The following is a 27,002-nucleotide window of genomic DNA, read 5'->3' on the forward strand; positions in this document are numbered from 1 at the left end:
AGTCAGACTTGCACTGAGTTTCTTTGTGGGGATTTCTACCACGAAGCCCAGCAGGTTTTCTCACCATATCTTACTAAACCTGCCTCATTAACCAAATCCTCTATCCCTATGGCATTCCTCATCTCTGATTCTGCCCCATCTTACTGCATAACACTCCCATAACAACTGACCTATCAGCAGATTTTCCAGAACCCATCAGCATTCCTTGTGTTCTTGCCGTTTTTAAATGTTTGTTGTACACCCAGACAAATACGGTCAGTCTGGAGCTGCCCCCCACCCTGACACGTTGTTCCTGACATTTGTCGTGGACATGATGGACAGGGGAAAAATCACTGGAAAGAGAGCGTAAAAGACTTTATCATCACTAGTTTTGTAGTATTCCCAAACTGTTCTTAGATTACAGAACTTAGTCAAGTGGAATTAAACTGGAAAAGCAGTAATTTGTTTATATAATACCTGAAAAAAATGGAATAGGAAAATAAATATTCATATTATGGGACCTTACCTGAAAAATGGCAATCCAGGCATATCCTATATTATCAAAATTAATGGCACCCTTATGTGGATTTACATCTCCCGTTTTGCACACGTTGTAGTATTGATTCCAGTTTATGCAACCATTTGTATTGTTCATTTCCAGGCTATATCTTGGGTGGCTGTAAGAATCCAAGCTAAGAAAACATTCAGCTCCATTTTCTTTCAAGTTAGGAAGGTCCTGACATTTCTGCATGCCATTGTCCCGTGGCAGTGAGCAAATAAATGGAGTTTCGTCGCCTTCGATCTGATAATTTGGAGGTAAAGAAACATTGTAATACCTAAAAAAAAAGAGAGAATTGGTCTGTATTAATGCTGTAATTATTTACTCACTAATATTTGGTAAATTGAGACAGCAAGGTTGTAATTCACAAACAAAGAAAAACTGTGGAAACAAAAAACACTCAGTCTTTGAATTTCATTTGAAACAGCATGTTTCAAAAACATTTTGTGATGAGCAAAGATTATTTGCATAAATGCTTGAGATTTCTTTTACTGTTCTTCAAGATTTGGGTGTCACTGACAAGATTAGCACTTATTATCCAACTGTAGTTGCCCTCGAGGAGGATCTGTTAGGTTTCCTTCCTTAGCCACAGTATTTCAAATGGTGACGGTGTTCCCATATTGCTGTTATATAGGGGAATTCCAGTGACAATGAAGGAGCAATGATAAATGCCCCAATCAAAATGATGAGGAACTTGAGGTGATTGTGTTTGCAGGTACCTGATGCCTTTGTACTTGTAGGTGTTGGAAATCATGCACTTGGAAGGATTTTTGTAACATGTGGACCAGCGTTAGGCCTGGTATAATCTAATTTACACATTACAGCAAAGGTTGTTCAACAGTAATCTCCATGTTCCATATTTGGCACTTGAGGTAACAGCTCTTCTGAACTAGTATGCGGTGTCCATCGCCCACATGAGACTTAGGCTGGGATTTTCCATTTTGGCGTTAAAATATGCCAACAGGTCTTTTAGATAGTATCACATCTGCCATTGCTTGAAGAAAGTGCTCCAGTGCAATCACAAAGTCTTTTGCTCGTTTCTTATCCAAGCAGGTGCCTGGGTGGCTTAAATGGTAAACCACATGTCGATGGTGGGCAGATGTTCCTACCCTTGCCAGTATCTTCCTGGCTCAAAGGTTCAGGAGACATATTTAAAAGACACCAAGGCATCCATTGCCCTGCTTCAAACCAGGCACTCCTTCAGGTCAGAGATAGTAGGTACTGCCATTCCTGCTCCTGTGACACTGCATGGCCTGCTGTGTTCATTCAGCTCTACACCTTGTTATCTCACTCGCTTTGGCTACCTTTGCCACCACGCACTACCACAAATTTCCATCAAGCCTCAAAAGGTGATTCTATGCTTTACAGAGACCCCATTAAGCATCTACTCTAATCATCTGGTCCAGAAAAGAGTTTGTTCTCCATGGGAGGAAATGGTCCTGTCATCAGACCCAGACTGCCTATATTCAGGTTACGCATTAGGTCACTGGCTCCAGCAGGCATCAGTGCAGTGTCATCCAATGTAGGAAGAGAATCAATAATTCCTTTGGCTTGGCAAGGCTAAGTACCACACCTTCTCACACTGTAACTTCTTACACATAGGGCTTTCACTTTGTTTAACTCTACTATGATACAGCCACGTCACATGGTCACACCCATTTTAGCACCACATGGGCATCAAAAGGCTGACACTCAGTGTACTGACAGTCTTTTACCACTTCCTAAGTATTATCATAGATGATCATTGAATCCCTATAGTGTGGAAACAGGCCCTTCGGAACAACAAGTCCACACTGACGCACAGAACATCCCAACTAGACCCATTGCCCTAATCTACACATCCCTGAACCCGATGGGCAATTTAGCATGGCCAATCCACTTAGCCTGCACATCTTTGGACTGTGGGAGGAAACCAGAGCACCCAGAGGAAACCCACCAGACACGGCGAGAATGTGCAGACTCTGCACAGACAGTTGCCTGAGGGTGAAATTGAACGTTGGTCCCTGGCACTGTGAGGCAGCAGTGCTAACCACTGCTTCATGCTCATTTACCGAGAGGACTCACTATCTGGCAAGGCTATGCACGCTCATCAAGAGCTCATGAATACACTGTCATCACACTCATCTTTTCTCTTTCTTTCACTGCAGGACAAGATGCTGCATAATTGGAAGTAAAGTACCCAGACATACACGGCCCCTCAGGGTCCTCACCTCATTCCAGGAAGATGTAGTTCAGCTGGTGGGTGAGAACCAAGTCCAGCACCAGTGGGGAGATCAGCATGGGAGAAGCCAGGGAGCACTGTTGTTGTCTGCTCTTCTCTAAGGGCAAGGTAGTGGTGAAGTCTTAACATTTGTTCACCTTGTGTAAGCTCACTCACAGACAATGCCCAGCCATTTTAACACATCACTCAGGTAGATGAAGGGTGAGGATTCTGGAGAGGGGATGCATAGGCTTACAAAGCAAAAGGATATGGAAAAATTGCACAGCAGTATTTGAGTAATTATACCCAGAGTGGGACAGGAAAGGACAGTGTATACAAACAGGAAAAGAACAGCAATAAATAGAGCCAAAGGGAGAAAAATGGCAAAAAGGAAATAAAATTAATGGTTCTTTACTAATAGATACAAAGTATTGGGAACAAAATAAATGAATCAAAAGTACAAATAGGGGTTGATAGGCATATCCTAAAGCCATTATAACGACATAGATACAAGGCAGGAAGCTTTCTTAATTCAAGATGGAATATTCACCACAGCAAAAAATGATATTGGGTCAGAAGTTTTGAATACATTTCGGTGGAGGTAAGAAGTAAAAAAGGGAAGATAGCACTTGTGGGATTCCTCCAGTTAGGCTCCCTAATAGTGGCTATACTACAGAACAGAGAATAAATCAGGAGATAGTGAAGACTAATAAAAAGAAAATAGTATGTTATTCATGGATGAATTTATTCTTCATGCATTTTGGGAATATTGTATTGGCAAAAGTAGCCATGAGGAAGAATTCATTGGATATATTTGGGACAGTTACCTAGAATGATATATCGAAATGCCAACCAGGAATCAGGCAATTTTGGATCTGGTAATGAGTAATGAGACAGATTTATTAAATGAGCTCCAAATAGAAAAGACCCCCCAGGGAACAATGACGATGACATGGTAGAATTTAACATTCAGTTTGAAAGTGAGAAACTTGGGATAGAAACAACTGTGCTAAACTTAAACCACAAATCAGTGAGGCAAGTGTTGCTTGGAATGGACTAGAAAAGGAATTTATCAGAACAGACAGTCAATGAGCAATGACAGATGTTTAAGAAAATGATTTCTGACTCACAACAAAGATTTATCCCTGTGAGGAAGGGGTATTCTAGGAGGTTATTAAATCAACAATGATTAACCAAGGACAGTGAGAATAACATCAAAGTGGAAGGAAAAAATATATAAAATATGATAAGGATTAGTAGTAAACCATTGCGAATTCTTGAAAACCAAACAAAAGATGACCAATGAGTAGAGAAAACAATTTAGTTATTAGAAGGCAAAGTCAGGATAAAGATTGCTTGTGATCTTTGGCTTGTGTATCAGAAACTCACCAACTCCTCCTTATTCTATGAAATCCCCTCACCATTTTGTCATCCTTGTTGCACCTGTGATCCTTTAGTGCTCCCCCCTGTAATTTGCAGCAGTCACTGCCTCCAATTTTCTCTGGAGCACTTGGACATTGAGATCTTACTGGCTCTTTACAGCCTTGCCCCTTTCCTGATAGAATGCACCTACAACATGACCATACATTCCCTGACCCGAACTTCCAAAACCCTAAGAATTTATAGTTGCTCCCATCCCTGTAACCATGGCTTATGCTATAGCATGCCCCCAGAATGAGCTGCAGGAACAAGATGGCCTTAGTATAGATGATGCTTTGGACGGACACTTCATAACCCCAGACTGACTGCAGGTCACCAAGATCCGGATACACTACAGCAACACCCCCACACTCAGCAGGAAGATTGATTGAACAGCCTTGTGGATATCAAGTAAGATGGAAGAAGCCAAAAGAGGATTGGATAAGTTACAGGAAAAAAGAAATAGCATTTCATCGAGCATGCCCTCTTTGAGATAACTATCTAATTAGTCTACACTCCTGTTATTTATCCATAGGCTTGTATTTCCTTTCCAAACATACAAATATGAGGATGAAAAATCTGCTATCCTACCTCTATCTGCTAGTTTCTTACATCAAATTAGTGCTGGCAAATTTATACTAAAATCTGGTCTCCAATATAATACAGGTTTGGAAAAGCAGGAAGCCCAGGATAAATTTCAAATGAATTTCAACCTCACAGATGTTTGGAATCATAATCTACTCAAGGTTGTTTTAAAAACAAACATTCATATTCAATCCTTTGTTTCTATGAGCTTTTTATTTAGTAATTACCAATTTTTTGACCTGAAGACGCTCATTCATTCCAGAAGTATGGCTTCACAGACCACAGATGCAAGCTATGCGATCATAAAGACCAACCCTCTTATTACCTGATTCCAACAAAGGCAGCATTGCAGCAGAGGCTGCTGATAATAGCAGGAATGAAAAGATTAGATTCTCTACAGAGTGGAAACAGGCCCTTTGGCCCAACAAGTCCACACCACTCCTTGAAGCTTCCCACCTAGACTTATCCCCCTATAACCCACACACCCCTGAACACTATGGGCAATTTAGCATGGCTGATCCACCTAGCCTGCCTGTGGGAGGAAACCCAAGCAGACACAGGGAGAATGTGCAAACTCCATAGACAGTCACCCAAGGCTGGGATTGAACCCAGGTCCCTGGTGCTGTGAGGCTGCAGTGCGAACCACTGATTCACTGTGCCACCCCCAAAATTCCAGACATTTTTTCTTGAGGTGAACCACAGCACCAAATTGCTACCTTATCTAGGTAATGAATTTAGTACAGACCAAGTGCCAAATCGTCAATATTTTTTAAATTGTTGTTCCCTTGTGTAAAGTGTTGGAACCATTTCTAGTTCATTTAGAATATATTATACGAATATGCATGTGCCATTTCCTCAACTTGTTACTGTGCTCCAACTCAGCAGGACCTTTTTTGAGAAAATTCCATTCAATAGAAAAAATGACAAAGTGTTTACTTCAAAGAAAGTCAATTTCAAAAGCTGTGAGAAACATAATACATGCTTGTTGTTTTCTGCATGAATGTACTTTCAACTCCATTTGAAGGTATACAGTTCCACATACACCACGAATATTGTCTAAATGGCCCTGCATGAACAGGCTATCAGACTGTGGGTCAATGGTGGCAGGAAGTGATGAGGCTACTGTTTTAATACTATTATTAATACACAAGCTTCTTGCAGGAAGGGAAGCAAGAAGATCTTGTTTGGAAATCCTTGATGATCTTCAATTCTTCAACTTGGAGGTGATGAAACCAATTTCAGTTCTGCTACTACTGTTCAAGCTAATTTAGGAGCTACAAATTATACATTATTCTGAAAGGTTGACTATTAAATAAAGTAACAGAGTTACTGCACCACAGTTGTGTTTAACTAATTTTGTGCCTGTTTTTTCCTACAACCTGCTCACTAAAGCTTTTACCATAAGGAACTGTGGTATTGTGCCATTGCTAACCATAACCGTTCAGTCATATACTCAAAGCTGGATTATCAGATTTTATGTTTCAAACATATTTAGTTCCACACTTCTGGACTCTGCATCTGTGACGTTAATATAGGGTACATGAAATTGCAAAAACATGTTGTGAAAATAACCATAGAACTTTGCTCACAAAGCTCCCGATACATTTCTTAGCAAAGCATTTGCAAGTTTTTAAAAAATATGCAATATTTGCTTTTTTAAAAATGCAAATAAAATGAACATTGTATATGTAAATATGATGTATTACAGTCGAGGTTTCTTCGGCCGAAAGTTTCCCAAGTTAACCAAGGGCTGGATATCTTTACAGGCTTCATTTATTCCTTGGACCATAAGTTAAGCATTTACTAAATTTCAATAATAAATCTTAGAATTCTTTTCTGATGGTGAATCAGTAAAAAAAAATTATTTTCCCTCAAAACTAAGAAAACATCAACACACTCCACATTTATATTGTCCGCACAGACTGTATATGTCATGCTGGTATCGGTGACTTGATGCACTTAGTTTCAGAATCAATTTTTTTGCAATTAGTACAACAAATACTTTTTAAATTTGTTTCAAAGATGGTTGGAACTTCTTCATAAATTTTAATAAATAACTTGTATAATTAATAGAAATTTTAGACATGAGCAAAATTTCAAATCCTCCATTTATGATTAGATATGCAGCAAGGACTGCAGTGCAGTGGTACGTGTAATTTTCTGATAGTCCCCTTAATGGTAAGAGTCATCAATGGTTCACTCAGGTCACACACAAAGGACATTGCAAAGCAAAAGCAAGATTATTACTGCTACAAAGTAAATGATCTCCAATCTCAGGCAGTTCCTTAGGATTAAGGTCAATTTTCTTCCACTCTGGTTTGATGGTTCTGAGATGGCTGATAATTCACGTGGGTGATTTCCAGATGCAGGGCATGTGATGTTTGAAGGGTGGGGCAGGTAGGCTGCTTGGAGGTTTGTGCATTCTGAATCCTTGACTTTGCCTCTGCACATTCCCGATGAAGTCTCTCTATGCATTTGATGACAATTCTAGAACCATTCTTCATCATTTTCGTCAGTATCAAGCCATTGACTCCCAGAAGTTGATGGGGATGTCTGACCTCTTCAAGGTTGCTTTGAGAATGTTCCTAAAGAGTTTATGCTGTCCAAATGGAAATCATCCATTGTGAATGAGGTCTGCGTACAGCAGATGTCTGGTATCAGGAATGCAATTTACCTGTCCAGTCCAGTGGAGCTGGTTTTAAGTAATTAGTGGTTTGATACTGGGCAAATCTTTGCTGCTGAACTCCTCTTCTTGCCATCAGATTAGTGCCTCCAATAATATTACATTTTCCCATTACTGGTTCAGAAACAAGCATTGTGGCTTACTGCCATTTTCCTACCTTTTCCTCCTATCCTTGTACATTTTACCTATTCAAATAATCACCAATGTCCTTTTCAACACCTCAACTGACTGTGCCTCTACCACAATTCCAGGCAATGCATTCCAGCCCCAAACCGCTCATCAAATGAAAACAAAACTTCATACAACATAATTACTACTTTTGCAAATGACTTTAAATCTGTGCTCTCTTGTTCTCTATGCATTTACAAATGGTAAATTTCTCACTAATCTATCCAGACCTCAAGATTTTGAAGTCAGATTTGTGAGATCACTTCTTGGTTTTCTTCACAAGGAGGATGGTCCCACTCCAATCTACCTTCACAGCTGAATTTCGTCATCCTGGGAACCATTCTCATATGTCTCTCGTACACTCTCTGCATTGCGTATTCCTACAGTGTGGTTCCCAGATCTATACACATTCCTTTGGCTGAGATCTAAAAAATGTCTTGCATAAATTCAACATGCACTCTTGGCTCTTGCACATAATTAACTGCTCTCTCTACCTGTCATACTACCTTCAGCCATATGCTCACTCTACCAGCATGCAAATGTCCTTTTGGACATCTACAGTCTTGTCTTCAGAGTGATTCCAAATTTCATATTATCTGCAAATTTTAAAATTGACCTCTCAGCAATAAGATCTTTAATCTATCAGATAAATCAAGGGCCCCTGGGGAACTTGACTACAAATCTTCCTCAAGCCTAAAAAAGATACCCACTGACTTCTGCCCTGTTTCATATCACTCAGTCAATTTTGTATCCACTTTGCTACTGTCCCTTTAATTCTATGAGTTACAACTTTTCTCAAGTCTGTTGTTTGGCATCACATCAACAGTATTTCTCTTATCAACCCTTCATGTTAACATCATCAAAAAACTTCAAAATGTTAGTCAAACACGATTTCCCTTTATTAAATAGATTTTCATAAACACCTAGTCTTTTCCATGCAAATACTAATTCTAGAGTCATAGTCATAGAGACATACAGCATGGAAACAGACCATTCAGTCAAACCAGTCCATGCCGAACTTAATTCCAAACTAAACTAGTCCCACCTGCCTGGTCCTGGCCCAGATCCCTGCAAACTGTTCCTATTCATGTATCTATCCAAATGTCTTTTAAACACTATAATTGTACTTACATCCACCACTTCCTCAGGAAGTTCATTCCACAGGTGAACCACCCTCTGTGTAAAAAAATGCCTCATGTGTTTTTTAACACTCTCTCCTCTCACCCTAAAAATTTGCCCTCCAGCCTTGAAATCCCCCATCCGAGTGATGTCATAGATATGTTCGGCATGGAAACAGGCCCCTCAGTCACATATACTAAATTAATCTAGTCCCATTTGCCCCACGTCCCTCAAAATCCTTCCTATTCATATACCCATCCAGACGGCTTTTAAATATTCTAATTATACCAGCCTCCACCACCTCCTCTGGCAGCTCATGCTGTATGTGCACTACTCTCCGCATGAAAATGTTGCCCCATAAGTCCCTTTTAAATCTTTCTCCTCTCACCTTAAACCTATGCCCTCTAGTTTTGGTGACCCTACCCTGCAGAAATTACCTTGCCTGTTCACCCTTTCCATTCTTTTCAAGATTTTGTGAACTTCTGAAAGGTTACCCCATTGCCTTTGTTTGTCCAGGGAAGAAAGCCCCAGCCTATTCAGCCTCTCCCTATAGCTCAAAACCTCCAATCCTGGCAACATTCCGAGAGCAGGGAGTCCAGAATAGAATGCAATATTCCAAAAGTGGCATAATCTGATGTCCTGTACAGTTACAATATGACCTCCTAACTGCTATACTCAATGCACTGACCAATAAAGGAAGAGTACCAGACACCTTCTTCACTACCCTGTCTACCTGTGTCTATAAGTATGGAGCTGGACAAACACTGCAGGTCAGACAGTATCAGAGGAGCAGAAAGTCAACGTTTCAGGGCAAAACTCTTTGGCAGGACTGAGTCTGACCTGCTGTATTTGTCCAGCTCCAAGTTTATTGAGGATAGACAAACAAGAGGCTGGAAGAACACAGGCAACAGCTGAATAAAAGGAGCAGTCAATGTTTCAATAATACCCTCCTTCAAGACTGGATGTGGGGGTAGGAGAGATGCAGATAAAGGGTGGGGGAGAGTACGGGTGAAGGCAAAATGGTGGTGATAGCTGGAGACTGTTGGTAGGTGTGACCTGGTTGGTCAATGGGACAGATGATTCGGATTGGTGGCTGGAAGGGAGGGTCAGAAGGTGGAATGGAAGGGAGGAGATGAGGCTAGAAAGGGAGGCGGGGGATGAGTGGCAAGCTTATTTGAAATTGAAGAACTCAGTGTTGAGTTCTCAGGTCTGTAAGGTGCTCAGGCAAAAGATAAGGAGTTGTTCTTCAAATTTGCGTTTTGAGTTGCTGTGACACTGGAGGGGCAGTGGGATAGGCAGTTGAAATGAGCGGTGACTGGGTGGTTACGTTGGCCATTACAGGCCAGGCAGAGATGCTCAGCGAAACAAACAGTCACCAGTCTACGTTTGGTCTCACTGACGCAAAAAAGGCCAAATGGGGAGCACCGGATGCACTAGACTAGGTTGGAGGAGATACAGGAGAAGCTCTGTCTCACGTGGAAGGTCTATTACGGCACTGAATGGAGATGAGGGAGGGTCTGTGTGGGCAGGTGTTGCATCTTTTACAGTTACAGGTGAAGGTACCAGGTGAGTTGGTGTGGAATGTGGCATGAACCAAGGAGTGGTGAACGGAATGGTCCTTGTAGAAGGCAGAGAGGGGTGGGGAATGGAAGATGTTCTGGGCGTTGGGGTCTGATTGGAGTTGGCGGAAGTGCTTGATGAAGATATGTTGGATGTGGAGGCTGGTGAGGTGAAAAGTGAGAACAAGCATAATCCTAGCTCTGTTGTGTTTGGGGGTATGTGGTGGTTAAGCGCTGCGGAGCAGAGGATGGAGGACGCAAGGTGGAGGGTTGTCTGGATGCAGAGGAGTGAAAACAGTGTTGTTTGAAAAAAGCGGATATATGGGATGCATGGGAGTGGAACGCCTCTTCATCACAGCACATACAACAGAGACGGAAGAATCGGGAAAATGGGATGGAGTTATTGTAGGATACAGGGTGGGAGGAGGTGTAATCTAGGTTGCTGTAGAAGTCTGTGGGTTTATAGTAAATGTTGGTACATAAACTGCTGCCAGAAATGGAAACAGAGGGGTCAAGAAAGGGGAGAGAGGTGTCTGAGGCAGACCAAGTGAATTTCAGGATGGGGTTGAAGTTGTTAACAAGGTTGATGCACTGCTCCAGTTCAGCCTGAGTGCAGGGCGCAGCACTGATGCAGTCATCGATGTAACGGCAGAAGAGTTGGGGAACAGTGCCAGTGTATGTACTGAAGAGGGACAGTTCAACATAACCGACAAACAAGCAGGTGTAGCTGGGGCCCATGTGAGTGCCCATGGCAACCCACTGGTTTTGGAGAAAGTGGAAAAAATTGAAGGAAAAGTTATTGAGGGTGAGGACTAGTTCAGCAAGGCAAAGGAGGGTATTGGACGGGGTGGGGGTGGGGGGTCTGGATGGGTCCGTTGATGAGGAAAAAAACTGAGGTCCTGCAGGCTGTCCTTGTGGAGTATGGACGTGTAGAGGGATTGAACGTATATAGTAAAGATTAAGCACTGGGGGCCAGGGAACTTGAAGTTACTAAAGAGGTGAAGGGCATAGTTTGTGTCCCAGATGTAGGTGGGGAATGCCTGGACCAAGGGGGAGAGAATAGAGTTGAAGTACGAAGAGTTGAGTTTGGTGGGGCAAGAGCATGCGGAGACATTGGGTTGGATAGGGTGGTTGGGCTTGTGGATCTTGGGGAGCAGGTAGAAATAGGCAGTGCAGGACTGGGGGACTATAAGGCTGGAGGAGGTAGAGGGGAGGTCACCAGAAGCAATGAGATAATGGACAGTGTGGGAGATGGTGGCTTAATGGGCCCATGGTGAGATCATAGTCAAGGCGCAGATACGACATGGTGTTGGAGAGTTGGCATTTGGCCTCCGTGATATAGAGGTTCATCCTCTAGTCTACCACTGCCCCACCTTTGTTGGCGGGTTTGATGGTGAAATGGGGATTGGTGAGGAGAGAGTGTAGTGTTGTACATTCAGAGGGTGAGAGGTTGGAGGGGGTGAGGGGGGGTGGGGAAATCAAGGTGGTCCATGTCACATTAGCTGTTAGTCATGACGAGGTCCAGGGCGGGTAAGAGGTTGGCTGAATGGCGTCCAAGAGGAGGAGGAAAGCTGGAGGCAGGAGAAGGCGTCCCCAGAGGGTGGTTGGGAGTCTTTATTGAAAAAGAAGGCATGGAGGCAGAAGCGGCGGAAGGAGGTTTCCACATCGTGGTGGGCACGCAACTCGTTGAAGTGGGGGTGGAGGGGCCTGAGTGTGAGCCCTTTACTAAGGACAGGCCATTCAGCCTCCAAGAGTTTGAGGTCCGGGGAAATGGTGAACATGTGGCAAGGCTCATGAGTGCGGTTTTACGGTGGGGGTTGGGTGGGGTCTCAAGGAGGCTGAAGGAAGTGGCAGGGAAAGGGTGATAGCATGTGTTGGGTGAGAGGTAGGAGGGTAGTGGGCCTGGATGTAGGTGGGGAATGTCTGGACCAAGAGGGAGAGAATGGAATCAAAGTAAGAAGAGAGGAGTTCAATTTCCAGCATCTGCAGCCCTTACTGTCTCCCTGTCTACCGGTGACTCCACTTTCAAGGAACTATGAACTTGCACCTCAAGGTCTCTTTGTTTGGCAACATCCTCCAGAACCTTACCACAACGTACCATTCTATTCTGAATAATTGCTTTGAGAAGCTTCCCCAGCACTGAAGTTAAATTGATGTGCTAATTTAACTTAGAATGCTGACTCCTTAAGTAATAATTAAAATGAAAAGGCAACTAGAGTATGGGGGATAACAAGGTGTAGAGCTGGATGAACACAGCAGGCCAAGCAGCATCAGAGGAACAGGAAAGCTGACGTTTCGGGTCTGGACCCTTCATAATTGATTTTCTAAAGAAGGGTCCAGACCCGAAATGTCAGCTTTCCTGCTCCTCTGATGCTGCTTGCCCTGCTGCGTTCATCCAGCTCTATACCTTGCTATCTCAGATTCTTCAGCATTGGCAGTTCCTACTATCTCTGAATAGAGTTTGGGTTCTACTTTAGTTAGCATACTGCACTAAGAACCAGTATAAAATAAGGTCAGTGTTCATTTTGTTATGTACATGTTCCTTCCCCTTCTCAGTAGAATTGTTTTTGTGATGAATGAATAATGCATTTCCCAAGTTTGTATAAGAAAGATTAAATATTTTGCTAAGAATGTTACCATTCACTAATATTCCTACACAATATAAAGCAGCACATCTGCCTGAGGTAGTAATTATCTGCTCTAATGACACAGCTACTAGAGAATATGGAACATTCTCAGTAATAGGTAGGCCATCATTACAGCTTGTCTAGGTTTGAAGAAGATTTAAACACAGACCTATGATTAGAAATACCATGCCATCATTAAAATGCCACTTGCTACTTGCAAACAAACCCAAAATATAAAGCAAAACATATGAACTTCCTTATTAGAAATTTTCTTTTATGGTTTGTGACAGTTTTCATAAAGCATGTAGCTGAAATCTGTGCAATTACTTACCAGATTATACAAACTGCCAGAAAACAAAGAAAATTGCCAACAATAGTTTCTGCAAAAGGCACATCAGTTTGTAATCTCCTGTACAATCCTTTGTGAAAGCATATGGATGAGAAAACACAATAAACCTATATACATTATGCTTTCCTTGATAACATAAGATACTAACACTACTGCGAGTGTACCAGCTATTACCAGGCAAAAAAATTCAGCATTATAAATTAAACTAAAAGCCATCATTACAGGACAATTTCCTGAAACTATGCATCCAGTGTTGAGCCTTACCACTTGGAAAAGTGTCAGAAGATTGGCAACAGCTTTGTATGTTTTCCTGATCTTCCACTTAAATGTTCAGAAAATGGTGCACAATATATATTACCTGAATTTGTAATCTGTGCTGTTGGGCAAGTAATATTTCTTACCAGCAATGCAGAGTTTGGAAACTGCCTCTTACATTTTTACAGATAATACTTCTTCCTAAATTTCTTGTGCAATTATCCAAGAAATACAGGCAACAACAACTTGTACTTAGAGAGCATCTCTAATGAAGTAAATAAGTCCCCATTCAAAAGGAGCTAATAGGGTAAATGACTAAAGGTCTAGCCCATGACATAGATTTTAAAATGCATCTTAAAGGGGCAAGAGAAGTACAGAAGAGGAATAGTTTAGGAATGGTGTTACAGAATTTCAGGATTTGGCAGTTGGAGATTGAAATCAGAGTGCGAAAGATGGCAGAATCTCAGTAGATATTGTGACAGGGTGTAGATTCAGAGCTTGTTACACAGATACAGGTGATGAGGCCATGGAGAGCTTTGAAATAAAAATCAGAATTTTAGTACCAAAGGATTACATAGCCAGATGCCAAAATACAGAGCTGATAGGTGAACAGGGCATGGTGCAAATTAACACAAGCACTGCACTACTTTGGAAGATCTCACATGTATAAAGGATGCAAGCTTCGAGAAAAATACACAATGACGCTACATTAAAGAAAGAAAGACTATTGACAGGAATACCATCATTTCCAAATATTGAATCAAACATTTGGAGGAGAAATTAGATCACACACACTGCCAGTTTCTCTCTCCTTCTCTCCCCATCTCGGGTAAGCAATGCTGAAGTCACATCCGTGAGGATTTCTCCATTGATATCGTGGAGAACATCACGTGGCTAACAGCTCATGAAGCTGCCTACTCTGGGGTTTTAACCCAATCTGCTGAAGATGCAACTTTAGAAGCTAGGCGGAATCATAAAAATAGAGACTGTTCAAGATAATGCCGTTTGTATTTAAACAGGTTTTTTAAACAAACAAACATTCTCCATTCTCAGAACTGGAAGATTTATTTTTGGGGATGGCGATAGACTTAACTTTACCTTGAGGTATCATTTTAAATAACAAATCAATGTCACAGACAATCACCGAAAGGGGAACCATTACGCCTCCAATTACACAATTTAAACATAAATATTAGTAGTCATAATTTGTGAAATAGGTCTTAAAAGAGAAAAGAGCATAACAACAACAGCAGGAACTTAAATGAAAAAAATGACTGGACATTCAACAAATTCTATACTTTGATCACATACAATTATGGATATTTGTGCATCTAGCATGTACAAGCATATGGATTACAGGGAACAGCACTGTAAAAAGAAAACAAGACATTTTCGCTTTGTATGCACTGACAGTTTCAAATGCTCTAAGATCATGTACTGTATAGAAAGACAGTTCCACTGATTGTGTGCCAACCACAGTAACAGATGCGTACAACCCACTGTGCCAACATAACATTGCTTAAACCACCAGCTCTTCCAAATTTGAGTGACACTGCCACGTTAATGCAAATCCTGCTAGGTTTAAAGACAGGTTTACTCTTATTGCTGATGCCACTTGGAAACTGGACTGAAAGTTCCCAAAATATTTCACTTACAGTTGTCACAAGGACAAGATTACAACCTTTTCAGTCTGAATTAGAATTTGAATGAAAATATCATAGAACGATCTAACTATGTCCCGTAACTCAACTAAAAACATCATGAGAAAATGTCCTTCCTTTGATCAGTGTTTACTTTTGTATTGCACTGGCAAAATAATTACTTCTTAAATGACTCTGAATTTCTATGGGATACTGTGAATGATAAAAGCTCAGTCTTAGTCAAAGCGTGGATTTCAAAGAGTGTTCCTTTTCCAAGGATTAAAAACTGGCAAAGTGCAACTGACTGGCATATTAAATGGTTGGGGCAAATAATGTTGATGTAGTTAAGAGACTTGATATTTATCATATACGAATACACACATATAATATTAAGCTGACAGAGAAGGAAAGGATAGGCCATGAGAGGTACAGTGATTGACCTTGAAGGATATTTGCATGCAAAAACCAGTACACACCAATTGGGTCAAGTGACCTGTTCCTGTGCCGTAGAGTCTATATAGTACTGTGGCTACCCAACTGGAAACGAGTAAGCTCTGCCTCTAAAGTCATCCAATCTGCTCACAACATATGAGTGATGTTCTCACTTGATGTCCACAAGTGTAGTTTTCAATATAAAGGGATAGATAGTGAACAGAAGCTGGAACCCTGGCCGATCATTTTTCTTTCATACCCTAGAGGTGCTGAGAGTAATTATGCTGCTGTTGCCATAGAGACAAACTGGCTTGACAGAAGTTAATCAGAAAACTTTTATAACCTACATGATTCAGCTAGTTTGCCCAAAGTATCTTGAGCAAAACATTTTGAGATTTATCATACTTTGACAATGTTGCTAAGCAGTTAACTTTCTCCATGGTTTTCAGAACTTTGTAGCAGTGGCATAATCACACATGAAACATGTTGATTTTAACAAGGTTTATTACTGATTCATTTAGCCAGGAAGTGACACAAGTTATTCTTGATTCCATGCTTATTATACAGCTAGATAAATTACTGTCAAATGCCTCACTTAACAGGTTTGAATCTCCAGACTTTGCTAATCTCAGCCAAAGTTATTTTGTGTCTCAGTTTTTAGAGGAAGGAAAAGGAGCCACCCACATTCTGCCTTAAATAAACAGGCTCAAAGTGCAAGGAGCAATGCAGATTGTCACATTGCAATGAAGTTTGTTGAAGATTTTAATGAAAATGTTACTCATTTACATGCCATATGATTCTCTCCTAAGTAATCAGGATTTCCTTAGGGAATAAAAATTAAATAGAACATAGAACAGTACAACACAGAACAGGCCCTTCAGCCCACGATGTTGTGCCGACCATTGATCCTCACGTATGCCCCCTCAAATTTCTGTGACCATATGCATGTCCAGCAGTCTCTTAAATGTCCCCAATGACCTTGCTTCCACAACTGCTGCTGGCAACGCATTCCATGCTCTCACAACTCTCTGTGTAAAGAACCCGCCTCTGACATCCCCTCTATACTTTCCTCCAACCAGCTTAAAACTATGAACCCTCGTGTTAGCCTTTTCTGCCCTGGGAAATAGTCTCTGTTGTAAATTTTTTCTTTAAATTACCAGTAATTTACTGAGTTTGGCGAGAAGGAAAACGACATTGAAGAAATTTAATTGAAGATTAAGCTATATGTAAATACAAACTGTTGCCAATGGGGAGAAGAGGAGAAAAGAAAGAAAATTGTGACAGCAACATCTACACACCAGTAAAACAATGCACTAGATGAGCTACATCATTCCAATTAGCTTCTAATAGACGAAACAAATCATATGTTTCTACATTACTTCTGTCAGTAGTGACAAATGAACTTTAATAAAATCTTACATTGCCAGTTAAGAAGTGATAATCAGTTACGAGGGCATGGCTGCATCAAATCTTCTGCAGTGCATGTACTTAAATAATTAGTAGAATCTGCTTAGCATTGCCATACCTAACTTTCACTGGCATTCTTATAAGTGAGTGGAATTCCCCTAATTTTGCCACAGTAAATCAGATTGTGGACTGGTTAAATTATAAGTAATATAAATAATAAGCATGGGATTATTTTGTTAATTGGTGTTTAGGAACATGAGGAGATTGTTTAGCCCCACCTGTTTGTTCCACTATTCAAGTGGAGCACAGCTGGCCTATGACTTCAACCTTTGCCTCATTTCCCTTAATACCATTAATAATGTTAAAGTTAAAACTAATAATTGTATTATGTCGATGTAAAATATAGGCTAACCAGATAAATTCCTTTGTATGATTGATGTTTGGACCATCATGGACTGTAACAGTTTTAAAAAGGAACCAGGCTCGAAATAGCCACAGCCTTCACCTGACCCACAGTTTGGTCAACATGGATTAAACAAGAGGCAGCTTGTGTTGAAATTAACAATTTACATTTTTCCCCAGGACAATGAAAACAGATTTGCATCTTACTGATGACAACATCGCCCACGATTCATCTTTAGTACATGATAAATCATTCTTTCTTTCACTCGAGAAAACCTTGTGATTAATGTTTTACTGCTTAGAGTGAAGTGACAATTAACTAACTACATTTTCATTGGCAAATGTACAGCTTCATGCTTAAAAATTAAATCTGTATTATGACCAACCGGAGAGGTTAAAAAGGGGTGACAGTTCACCATTCCCTCCTTCCTGGATTAATCTGTCTAGAATTTACTGTTGGCTGCAGAATAGAAATCCAGCACTTGTCACTCCTCACATTTGGAAGTATTTCTTACCTTCTCTCCTGTTACATCCTTCTCTAATAATTAGACTATGCCCTCCAGAGAATTTGACTCCCCAGCAAGTAGGATGAGCTTCTTTCTTTCTTCTCTATTTATTACCCATAATTAAAACTTTGATCAAATCATCCCTCAGTCTCTTAAATTCTAATCAGCAAAAACTTTCAAATACAATCCTTGAAGTCTGAGAGTCCAGGCTTCCTGTCAGAGGTGAGAATCAAGACTAAGCCCAAATTGCATCTCTACATATCTCCGACTTGCTGGGAATGCAATTTTGCCATCCCCATGGCCTTATCTGTGCTTAAGGCAAGTATGATTTTTTACAGCAACAATGAAAGTATTCTTAAAACTTATAAAACTTTAAAAAGATGGATTTCATTGAAACGCTCATGAATCAGTAGTCCTCCGTTGAGTACCACTTGGATTTAGACTGAAGACGGCAAAGACACGGAAAGTACTTGGGATGGGGGGCCTTCAATGTCAACTACTAAAACTGGCTTGGCAGTATCTTTACTGACTAAGCTGATAAAGTGCTAAAGAACATAGCTACTAGACTGGGTCTGCAGCAAGCTGCAAAAGAATAGACATGAGGGGAAAATATACTTCATCATATCTCTTCCAAAGATGTGCCAGTCAGGTGAATTGGCCATGCTAAATTGCCCTTTAATGTCCAGGGATGTGCAGAATAAGTGGATTAGCCATGGGAAATGTGGGGTTCTGGGCTTAGAATAGGAAATGTGGGGGCTAGGAATGCTTTTTTGAGAGTCAGTACAGAATCGACAGGCCAAACTGCCTTTAAATGCAGTGTAGGGATTCTATAATTCTCATCCTCACAAATCGCAAAATGCATCTGCCATAACAAGTATCCTAAAAATGACTAGTTCTCTCCATAGTCCTTGTGAAGATAAAGTCCCGTCTTCTCAATGAGATTTCTCTTTCCTTTGTTCATTCACAGGATGAGGGCATCGCTGGATAGGCAGCATTTATTGCCCATCCCTAATTGCCCAGAGGACTGTTCTGAGTCAACAGCATTTCTGTGGGTCTGGAATCACATGTAGACCAGACCAGGTAAGGATGGCAGTTTTCTTCCAGATGGGTTTTTCGTGACAATCCACAACAGATTCACAGCCATCCTTACATTCTTAATTCCAGATATTTATTGATGGGTTCTGCTGTGGCATGATTCGAACCCGGGTGCCCAGAACAATATCTGGGTCACTGGATTAACAGTCCAGTGATACTACCACTTGGCCATCCCCTCCCCTAATACGATCCATTGTGTTGTGTCACACTGGCACCATGCTAAATGGAACAGACTTCAAACAAATTTAAGAATTCAAGACTGGGCATCAATAAGGCTCTACGGGCCCTCAGCAGCAGCAGGATCATACTCAAACACAATTTGCAAGCTCAAGGGTGGCATTTCCCCATACCATAATTATCATTAGCCCAGGGAATCAACCAAATTCAACGAAGAGTGCAGGAGGGCATACCCAACAATTATGTGATCCATAAGCCTGACAATATTCTGGCAAAAGTACTGAAGGTGTGTGCTCCAGAAGTTGCCACACTGCCAGCTAAGGTGTTCCAATAGAGCTACAATACTCGCATCTACCCAACAATATAGAAAATTGTTCAGATATGTCCTGTACATAAAAAGCAGGAAAATTCCAACCCGTCAATTAACAGTCCATTTCTCCACTCTCAAACATTAGTAAACTGACAGAGAACAATGCTATCAAGCAGCAGCTGCTCAGCAACAACCTGCTCACTGACACTCAGCTTGGAGCCCACCAGTTCCATTCACGTCACAATCTCATTACAGCGTTTGTTCAAACACAGACAGAAGAGCTGAATTCCAGAGGTGAGGCATGAGTGACGGCTCTTGACATCAACATTGCATTTGACAGAGTGTGAAATCAAAGAGCCCTCACAAAACTGGAATTAATGGGAATCAAGGGGGAAAAGTCTCCGTTGGTTGGAGTTTTACAGGTAAAGAGAAACAAAGCAAAGCAATTTCACCAGCAGAATATGTCTTCAAATCAAGCAATGACAGAGAGTGGAGGTCACTTCTTTCTACGAGATATCAGAAACTTACTTGAAGGAAACTCCTTTTATCATCCTCTTGACAGCCTGCAGCTTACTCCTATACCCTGCATTCAAAAACACAACTAGCACTTTTGAAATGTCCTTGGCCACAGTATCATTTCTCGTCAGTCTATCTATCCTCAACACTCTATATATGCTGATTGTTCAGGGATGTCTCTGAACTGCATAAGTCAGCAGTTTAGTCAGAAAGATTGCTAGGACTGCCAGTGAATAGTAAGGAGTAGTGCTGCCTAAGGGCATGCTCTTTTGAGGTTGGTATAAACTCACACTGGTCATCCATACAAAAAGAAGTAATGTACTATGTTTGAATTGTTCTGCAATAAGAATGGCTTTACTGGCTCTGACACCAGTGAAAAAACTGTAAAAGAATCCTTGGATTTTAACAAGTACGCATATTCACTGCATGTTATATCTGTCCCTCTGTCAGTATGTTATATGACACACTGCGGAAGACAGGCACCAATTCTCTGACACCCACCGGTCCAGGAACTCCCCACCTACATTCGGGACATTACCCACATCCTCCACCTCCTCCAAGACTAGCAATTCCCTGGCCCGCAAAACCTCAAACTCACCGTGGATATCCAGTCCCTGTACAATTGTATCCCCCATGCAGATGACCTAAAATCCTTGTTTCTTCCTTCCCTGCAGGCCCAACCAGTCCCCCTTTACCGACACCCTTAATCACTTAACTGAACTTGTCCTTATATTCAACAATTTTTAACTCGTCCTACTTCCTACAAACTGAAATGTTTCCTCTGGGCACCTGTATGGGTCTGAGCTATGCCTGTCTCTTCAAAAGGATACGTGAAACAGCCTCTCTTCCACTGTTGTATCAGCACCATTCCTTACCTCTCTCTCGGCTACAGTGATGGCTGTATTGGCACTGCTCCATGCTTCCATGACTGGCTTGAACAGTTCATCAATTTTACCAACACCTTTCACCCAATCTCAAATTCACCTCAACCATCTCTGATACCTTACCCCCGCTTCTGCATTTCCCGCTCTCTGTATCCATATCCTGTAACCATCAAAGCACCGACATCTATTTCACACTGACCGACTCCCATAGCTACCTTGACTACAAGTCCTCTCACCCACACTCCTGTAAGAATGAGATCTCTTAGTCCCTGTTACTCTGCCTCTGCTGCATCTACTCCCAAGACGGAGCATTCCACTCCCGGGCACCCCAGATGTACTGCTACTTCAAGAACCAGAACGTCCCCCCTCTGTTGATTGAAAACGCTTTTAACTGCATCTCTTTCATTTCCACACATCTGCCTTCAAACCCCTTTTCCCTAACATATGAAAGGCAGAGTTCCCCGGTCCTCACATGCCACCACGTCAACCTCCGCATCCAGCGCATCATTCTCTGCTACTTCCACCACCTGCAATCCAACCTCACCACCAAAGAGATATTTCCCTCCCCACGCCTATCTGCCTTCTGTAGGGACCGCTCAGTCCACAAGTCCCTGATCCACTCCGCACTCCCCACCACTCAGCACATTTCCCCTGCAACCACAGCAGGTGCTACACTTGCCCCTACACCTCCCCACTCACCTCCATCCAAGGCCTAAGACAAACTTTTCATATCTGACAGGAGTTCATCTGTACATCCTCCAGCCTGGTCTTCTATATCCATTGCTCCTGATGTGGCCTCCTCTACATTGGTGAGACTAAGCACAGGCTTGGTAATCAATTCGCAGAGCACCTGCTCTCTGTACGCTATAATCAACAACACTTTCCGGTTGCTAACCATTTTAACTCCCCTTCCCATTCCCTTGGTGACATGTCCATCTTGGGCCTCCTCCAGAGCCATAATGATGCCACACGTAAAACGGAGGAATAACCTCATATTCTGCCTCAGGAGCCAACAGCCTTATTGTCTAAATGTAGATTTCACCAGTTTCAAAATCTCCCCTGCCCCAGCCTCAGCCAATGTCCAATCTTCCCTGTTATCCCCAAATCCTTGACCTAACACAACCTTTCCATCTTCTTCCCCACCTATCCGCAGCACCCTTCCCAATGACCAAACCCCACTACCTCTGCCTGCATCCAAATATCACAGCTACCTTCCCCAGTCCGACCCTGCTTCCTGTGAAAATTAGCTATCATCAACTCTGAGGAAGGGTGACCGGACCCAAAATATTAACTCTGATTTTTCTAAACAGATGCTGCCAAACCTGCTACGTTTTTCCACAACTTCTGTTTTTGTATCTCTAGTTTGACCATGGAGAATGCTGTTGTACCTGTACATAAAATTCCAGTTGACCATAGTTGGTGTGATGACAGACCTCTGGAGGACACCCGGTCATCAAAAACAATGGGGAAGCGCACTCAGCAGATTGCCCTCTGCCTTAGCTGCTGATGTCAGATGTTGAGATTGTACCAAGGTATAGTGGTTATAAGAAAAATCTGAAGGCTTTATGAAAGCACAAATGTGGTGCAGGTGATTTTTAAAAAGCTCAATTTGCGCATTATATTGTTTCCATTCTATTTACATTGTCACAATTATAGTGCAAATGTACTTTCAATATTCAAATTTTATAACTTGACTATAATGTTCAAGACTTTCGTGAACTAAAAATGGTCTTAGAAGGAATACTGCTGACTTAAAATGAATTTGGTGATCACCTGATGAGCCCAGGCACCCAATGCAGAATATACAATACTGGCTGCCTTGGAATTATTATTTTAATCAAGAGCCACTGAAACTAATTCAGGTATTGTGGAATTTGGTACTCTGTTTATTCACACTTGTATGATAACAACACATATTCAGGGAAGAAAGGTGACTTACAGCTATCCAGTTTGAAATGAAACAAGACACCAGAAACCACAAGGGAATAATACATCAACAGCAGCCTTTGAGCAACAAGAGACAGAAAGCAACATGGGCTGAGAACAGCAAGGGTACTGGAAGCTCTTTATTCGCTGGTTCTCACTCACAGAAACCAGCCATGGTGAATCAGCAACATGGAAAATTGACATTTCCACAGAACGTACGATTTGAAAATTTTCGAACTATTAAAGAAACAAAACAAGTTATATTGGTCAGGCAGCATCTGTGAAGAGAAATCAAGAGTTAATGTTTCAGGTCTGATTAACCTTCCTTAGAACCAGTCTGAGGAAGGGTCACCAGACCCAAAATGTTAACTTTGATTTCTCTTCACAGATGCTGTCAGACCTGTTGAGCTTTTCCAGCAACTTCAGTTTTTCGTTCTGATTTACAGCTTCCGCAATTCTTTCAGTTTTTACCACAGCCATATTATTGGATTCAGGTTTTCACATTCTCACAACAAAAAGGAGTCTAAGACGTGTAACTGCGGTGTCTTTATCCTCCTGCCTATACCCAAACTCTTTTCTCCCATCACCAGGACCTCAGCTTCTTTGCATGATCATTACTTGTGTACTTTTGTGTGTTTGATGTTGCTTTATTATTTTCTTTCAGGATAGGAGGCAATTAAACTCCACGCTCTTTCGTTTAAGAAACACTGGAATTTGCATGACTTAATTTCTGACTTAGTTAACTAAATTTCACTTATGTTGGTTACATGCTAAAAGGGGAAAAATGACAAACCTGTTGTGATTGACCAAGAAGAATTTTTTAAAAAATTTCTTCTGATTACTCCTTGTTATACCAATGTGTCAATCATAATTTGTTGAGACTATACAAGAAAGAGAGCTGAATGTACTGGCATACCTCATAGTAGCCACCTGTTGATAGCTATAGGGAGATCAGGAACACATAGTTTTCCTTAAAATAAAGAAGATGTTCTTGTCATCAACTTTTGACATGTTGTCTTGCTGACCTCACATTTAAAGGGTTTGATGAAATCATTCACATGACAGAAGGTGGCATCAGTGACCTCTTCCATGCACCTCTGTGTGGCAGCCTGAGAAATTCCATGTATGTTACTACTGAAACCCTAGAAACAATTACTGGCAAAAGACTGAGTGCCTCAGACACAGGGATCATGCCAAGTCCATGCGTGTCTTGCTGCAGGCTCCTACATATTTCTGAGGATACAGTTACATGACACTGCCCATTTTTTGCAAAGCCTCCCCTGTATGCTTGTTTCCTGGCTAAATTTCCCTCTGATGCTGCTGCCCTGGTCTTGTAGCTTCTGTCGTTGACTGGTGATAGCATCCGTTTTACATATCCTTTCTGCCTGTTCCCAAGGTTGATAGAATATTGGCTGTGCCAAACCCAGAGCAAAGCTATCAAATAACTCCGTGAAGGATGACAAAAGCAGACATCATTGAGTTGATGGCTTTCACCCAAACAAATGCAGAGCAATGACCTTTTCAAATCTTTCCTTGGTCCACATGCAAAACTCATCCCATTTCCCCTCCCTCCCAAGGTGGCCTTCCACCAGTTAGATCCGGGTACTTGCCAGTTTAATCATTTGTTCGGAGCAATGGACAGGCATAGAAGCAGAATCACCCACTTACCTGGAGCCCATCACTCTCTTGACTCCTTTCTGATGTCTTCACTTTTGAGTCCATCACCATTGACCATACAAATATCATGTGTACCTTCCCTCTGTCACCCTCAAACATTTGATCATCCTTAACACTGACAGTGGATTAGCCATCTGCCCCCACTTATATCTTAACCCCTCATCTCCTGATAGATATCATCCCTCTGGAAAGCCTTGCCAATTTCATTCTAAACATATCTTTACAACCCTTTGATTCACTCTGTGACATTCCACTATCCATAGCTCAGACTGAACTTGCCCCCACACATCAAGTCCCACTCACATCAGCACAACTGTGGCGAGTTTATTTTAATTATTGGTCATTTTGGCACTTTCATGTCTTGAAAGAAATGGAGTTAATAAGTGTAAATTATAGTAAGATAAAAGCTCTTTAAAATTTCACTTTGGTTTGAAAAATTATTCTAGCTAATTTTTGAGATATGAATCTAACAATGTAATCTACCTGATGTAACCAGGACTGTAGGGAAAGGAAGGAGAAACTGTAGGAAATGGATAACCAGCCCTGGATAACTAAGGAAATAAGGTGTCAAAATGAAAACTAACGCGTACAAAGTGGCAAAGATTAGTGGGAAACTAAAGGATTAGGAAATCTTTAAAAGTCAACATAAAGCCATGAGAAAAGCTATAAACGTAAGATAGACTATGAGGGTAAACTAGCTCAGAATATAAACACAGGCAGCAAAAGTTTCTGCATAGACATAAAATGAAAAAGAGTGGCTGAGGTAAATGTTGGTCTTTTACAGGATGAGAAGGGGACTTAATAGTGGGAAATTAGGTGTTGAACAGGTATCTTGTGTCAGTCTTCACAGTGGAAGACACAACTAGCATGCCAATAATTGATGACAGGGAAGCTATGGCAGGTGATGGCCTACTAAGGATCATTATCACTAAAGAAGTAGTATTGGGCAAGCTGATGTGGCTAAAGGTAGATACGTCTCCTGGCCTTGATGGAGTACATCCCAGGTTTATAAAAGAGACAGCAGGGAAAAAAAGCAAATGCACTCGTGGTAATTTACCAAAACTCACTGGACTCTGGGGCGGTTCCGGCAGATTGGAAACCAGCAAATGTGACGCCACTATTTAAATAAAAGAGAGGGAGACAAAAGGTGGGTAACTAATAGGCCTGCTAGCTTAACTTCTGTAGTGGGGAAAATGCTTGAATCTATCATCAAGGGAGAAATAGTGAGACATCTGGATAGAAAATGTCTCATCGAGCAGACACAGCATGAGTTCAGTACAAGCAGGTCATGAACTAATTTACTGGCATTCTTTGAGGACATTATGAGCACACTGGACAATGGGGAATTGTCGCATCTGAACTTTCAGAAAGCATTCGACAAGATACTGCTCAAAAGGTTGCAACATAAGAAAAAAAGTGCATGCCATTATAGGTAATGTATTCGCATGAACAGAGGACTGGTTAACCATCAGATTGCAAACAGTGGGGATAATTGGTTTTCTTTCTGGTTGGCAATCAGTGGAAAATGGTGTGCCTCAGAGATTAGTGTTGGTACCGTAATTGTTTATAATTTACATAGATGATTTGGAGTTGGGAACCAAGAGTTGTGTGTCAAAATTTACAGGTGACACTTAGGTGAGTGGTTGAGTAAAAGTGTGCAGAAGACACTGAAAAAGGATCAATAGACAATAGGTTCTGGAGGAGGCCATTTGGCCCTTTGAGCCAGCATCACCATTCATTTATGGTCATGGCTGATCATCCACAATCAGCATCCTGTCCCTGCCTTATCCCCATAAGCCTTGATTCCACTATCTTTAAGTGCTCTATCCATCTCTTTCTTGAAAGTATCCAGAGAGCTCTGCTTTCTGCCTTCTAGGGGCAGCGCATTCCATATATCCACCACTCTCTGGGCGAAGAAGTTTTTCCTCAACTCTGTTCTAAATGGCCTACCCCTTATTTTTAAACTGTGTCCTCTGGTTCTGGACTCACCCATCAGCAGAAACATGCTTCCTGCCTCCAGAGTGTCCAAACCCTTAATAATCTTATACATCTCAATCAGATCCCCTTTCATCCTTCTAAACTCAGGTGTATACAAGCCCAGTCGCTCCAATCTTTCAACATATGATAGACCCGCCATTCTGGGAATTGACCTCGTGAATCTACGCTGCACTCCCTCAATAGCAAGAAAGTCCTTCCTCAAATTTGGAGACCAAAACTGCACATAATACTCCAGGTGCGGTCTCACTAGGGCCCTGTACAGCTGCAGAAGGACCTCTTTGCTCCTACACTCAATTCCTCTTGTTATGAAGGCCAGCATGCCATTAGCTTTCTTCACGGGCTGCTGTACCTGCATGCTTGCTTTCATTGACTGATGTACAAGAACACCTAGATCTCGTTGTACTTTCCCTTTACCTAACTTACCTCTGGCAGATGGAGTACAATGCGGTAAATGTGAAGTCAACTATTTTGGAAGAAACAACAGCAAAATAGGCTATTATTTACATAGTGAAAATTTACAGCATGCTGCT

The 27,002-nt window shown here is 41.5% G+C and overlaps 1 protein-coding gene across 1 annotated transcript in view; it reads right to left on the reverse strand.

The window, feature by feature from the left end:
- cacna1ha (calcium channel, voltage-dependent, T type, alpha 1H subunit a) overlaps positions 1-27,002 on the reverse strand; it is a 286,474-nt gene that overhangs the window by 223,364 nt on the left and 36,108 nt on the right. Inside the window, exon 5 of the mRNA XM_059654094.1 lies at positions 506-815. Within this exon, the coding sequence (XP_059510077.1) occupies positions 506-815 (310 nt within the window). The remainder of the gene's footprint in view (positions 1-505; positions 816-27,002) is intronic.

This window comes from Stegostoma tigrinum, chromosome 23 (assembly GCF_030684315.1).
Source record: "Stegostoma tigrinum isolate sSteTig4 chromosome 23, sSteTig4.hap1, whole genome shotgun sequence".
NCBI lineage: Eukaryota > Metazoa > Chordata > Chondrichthyes > Orectolobiformes > Stegostomatidae > Stegostoma > Stegostoma tigrinum.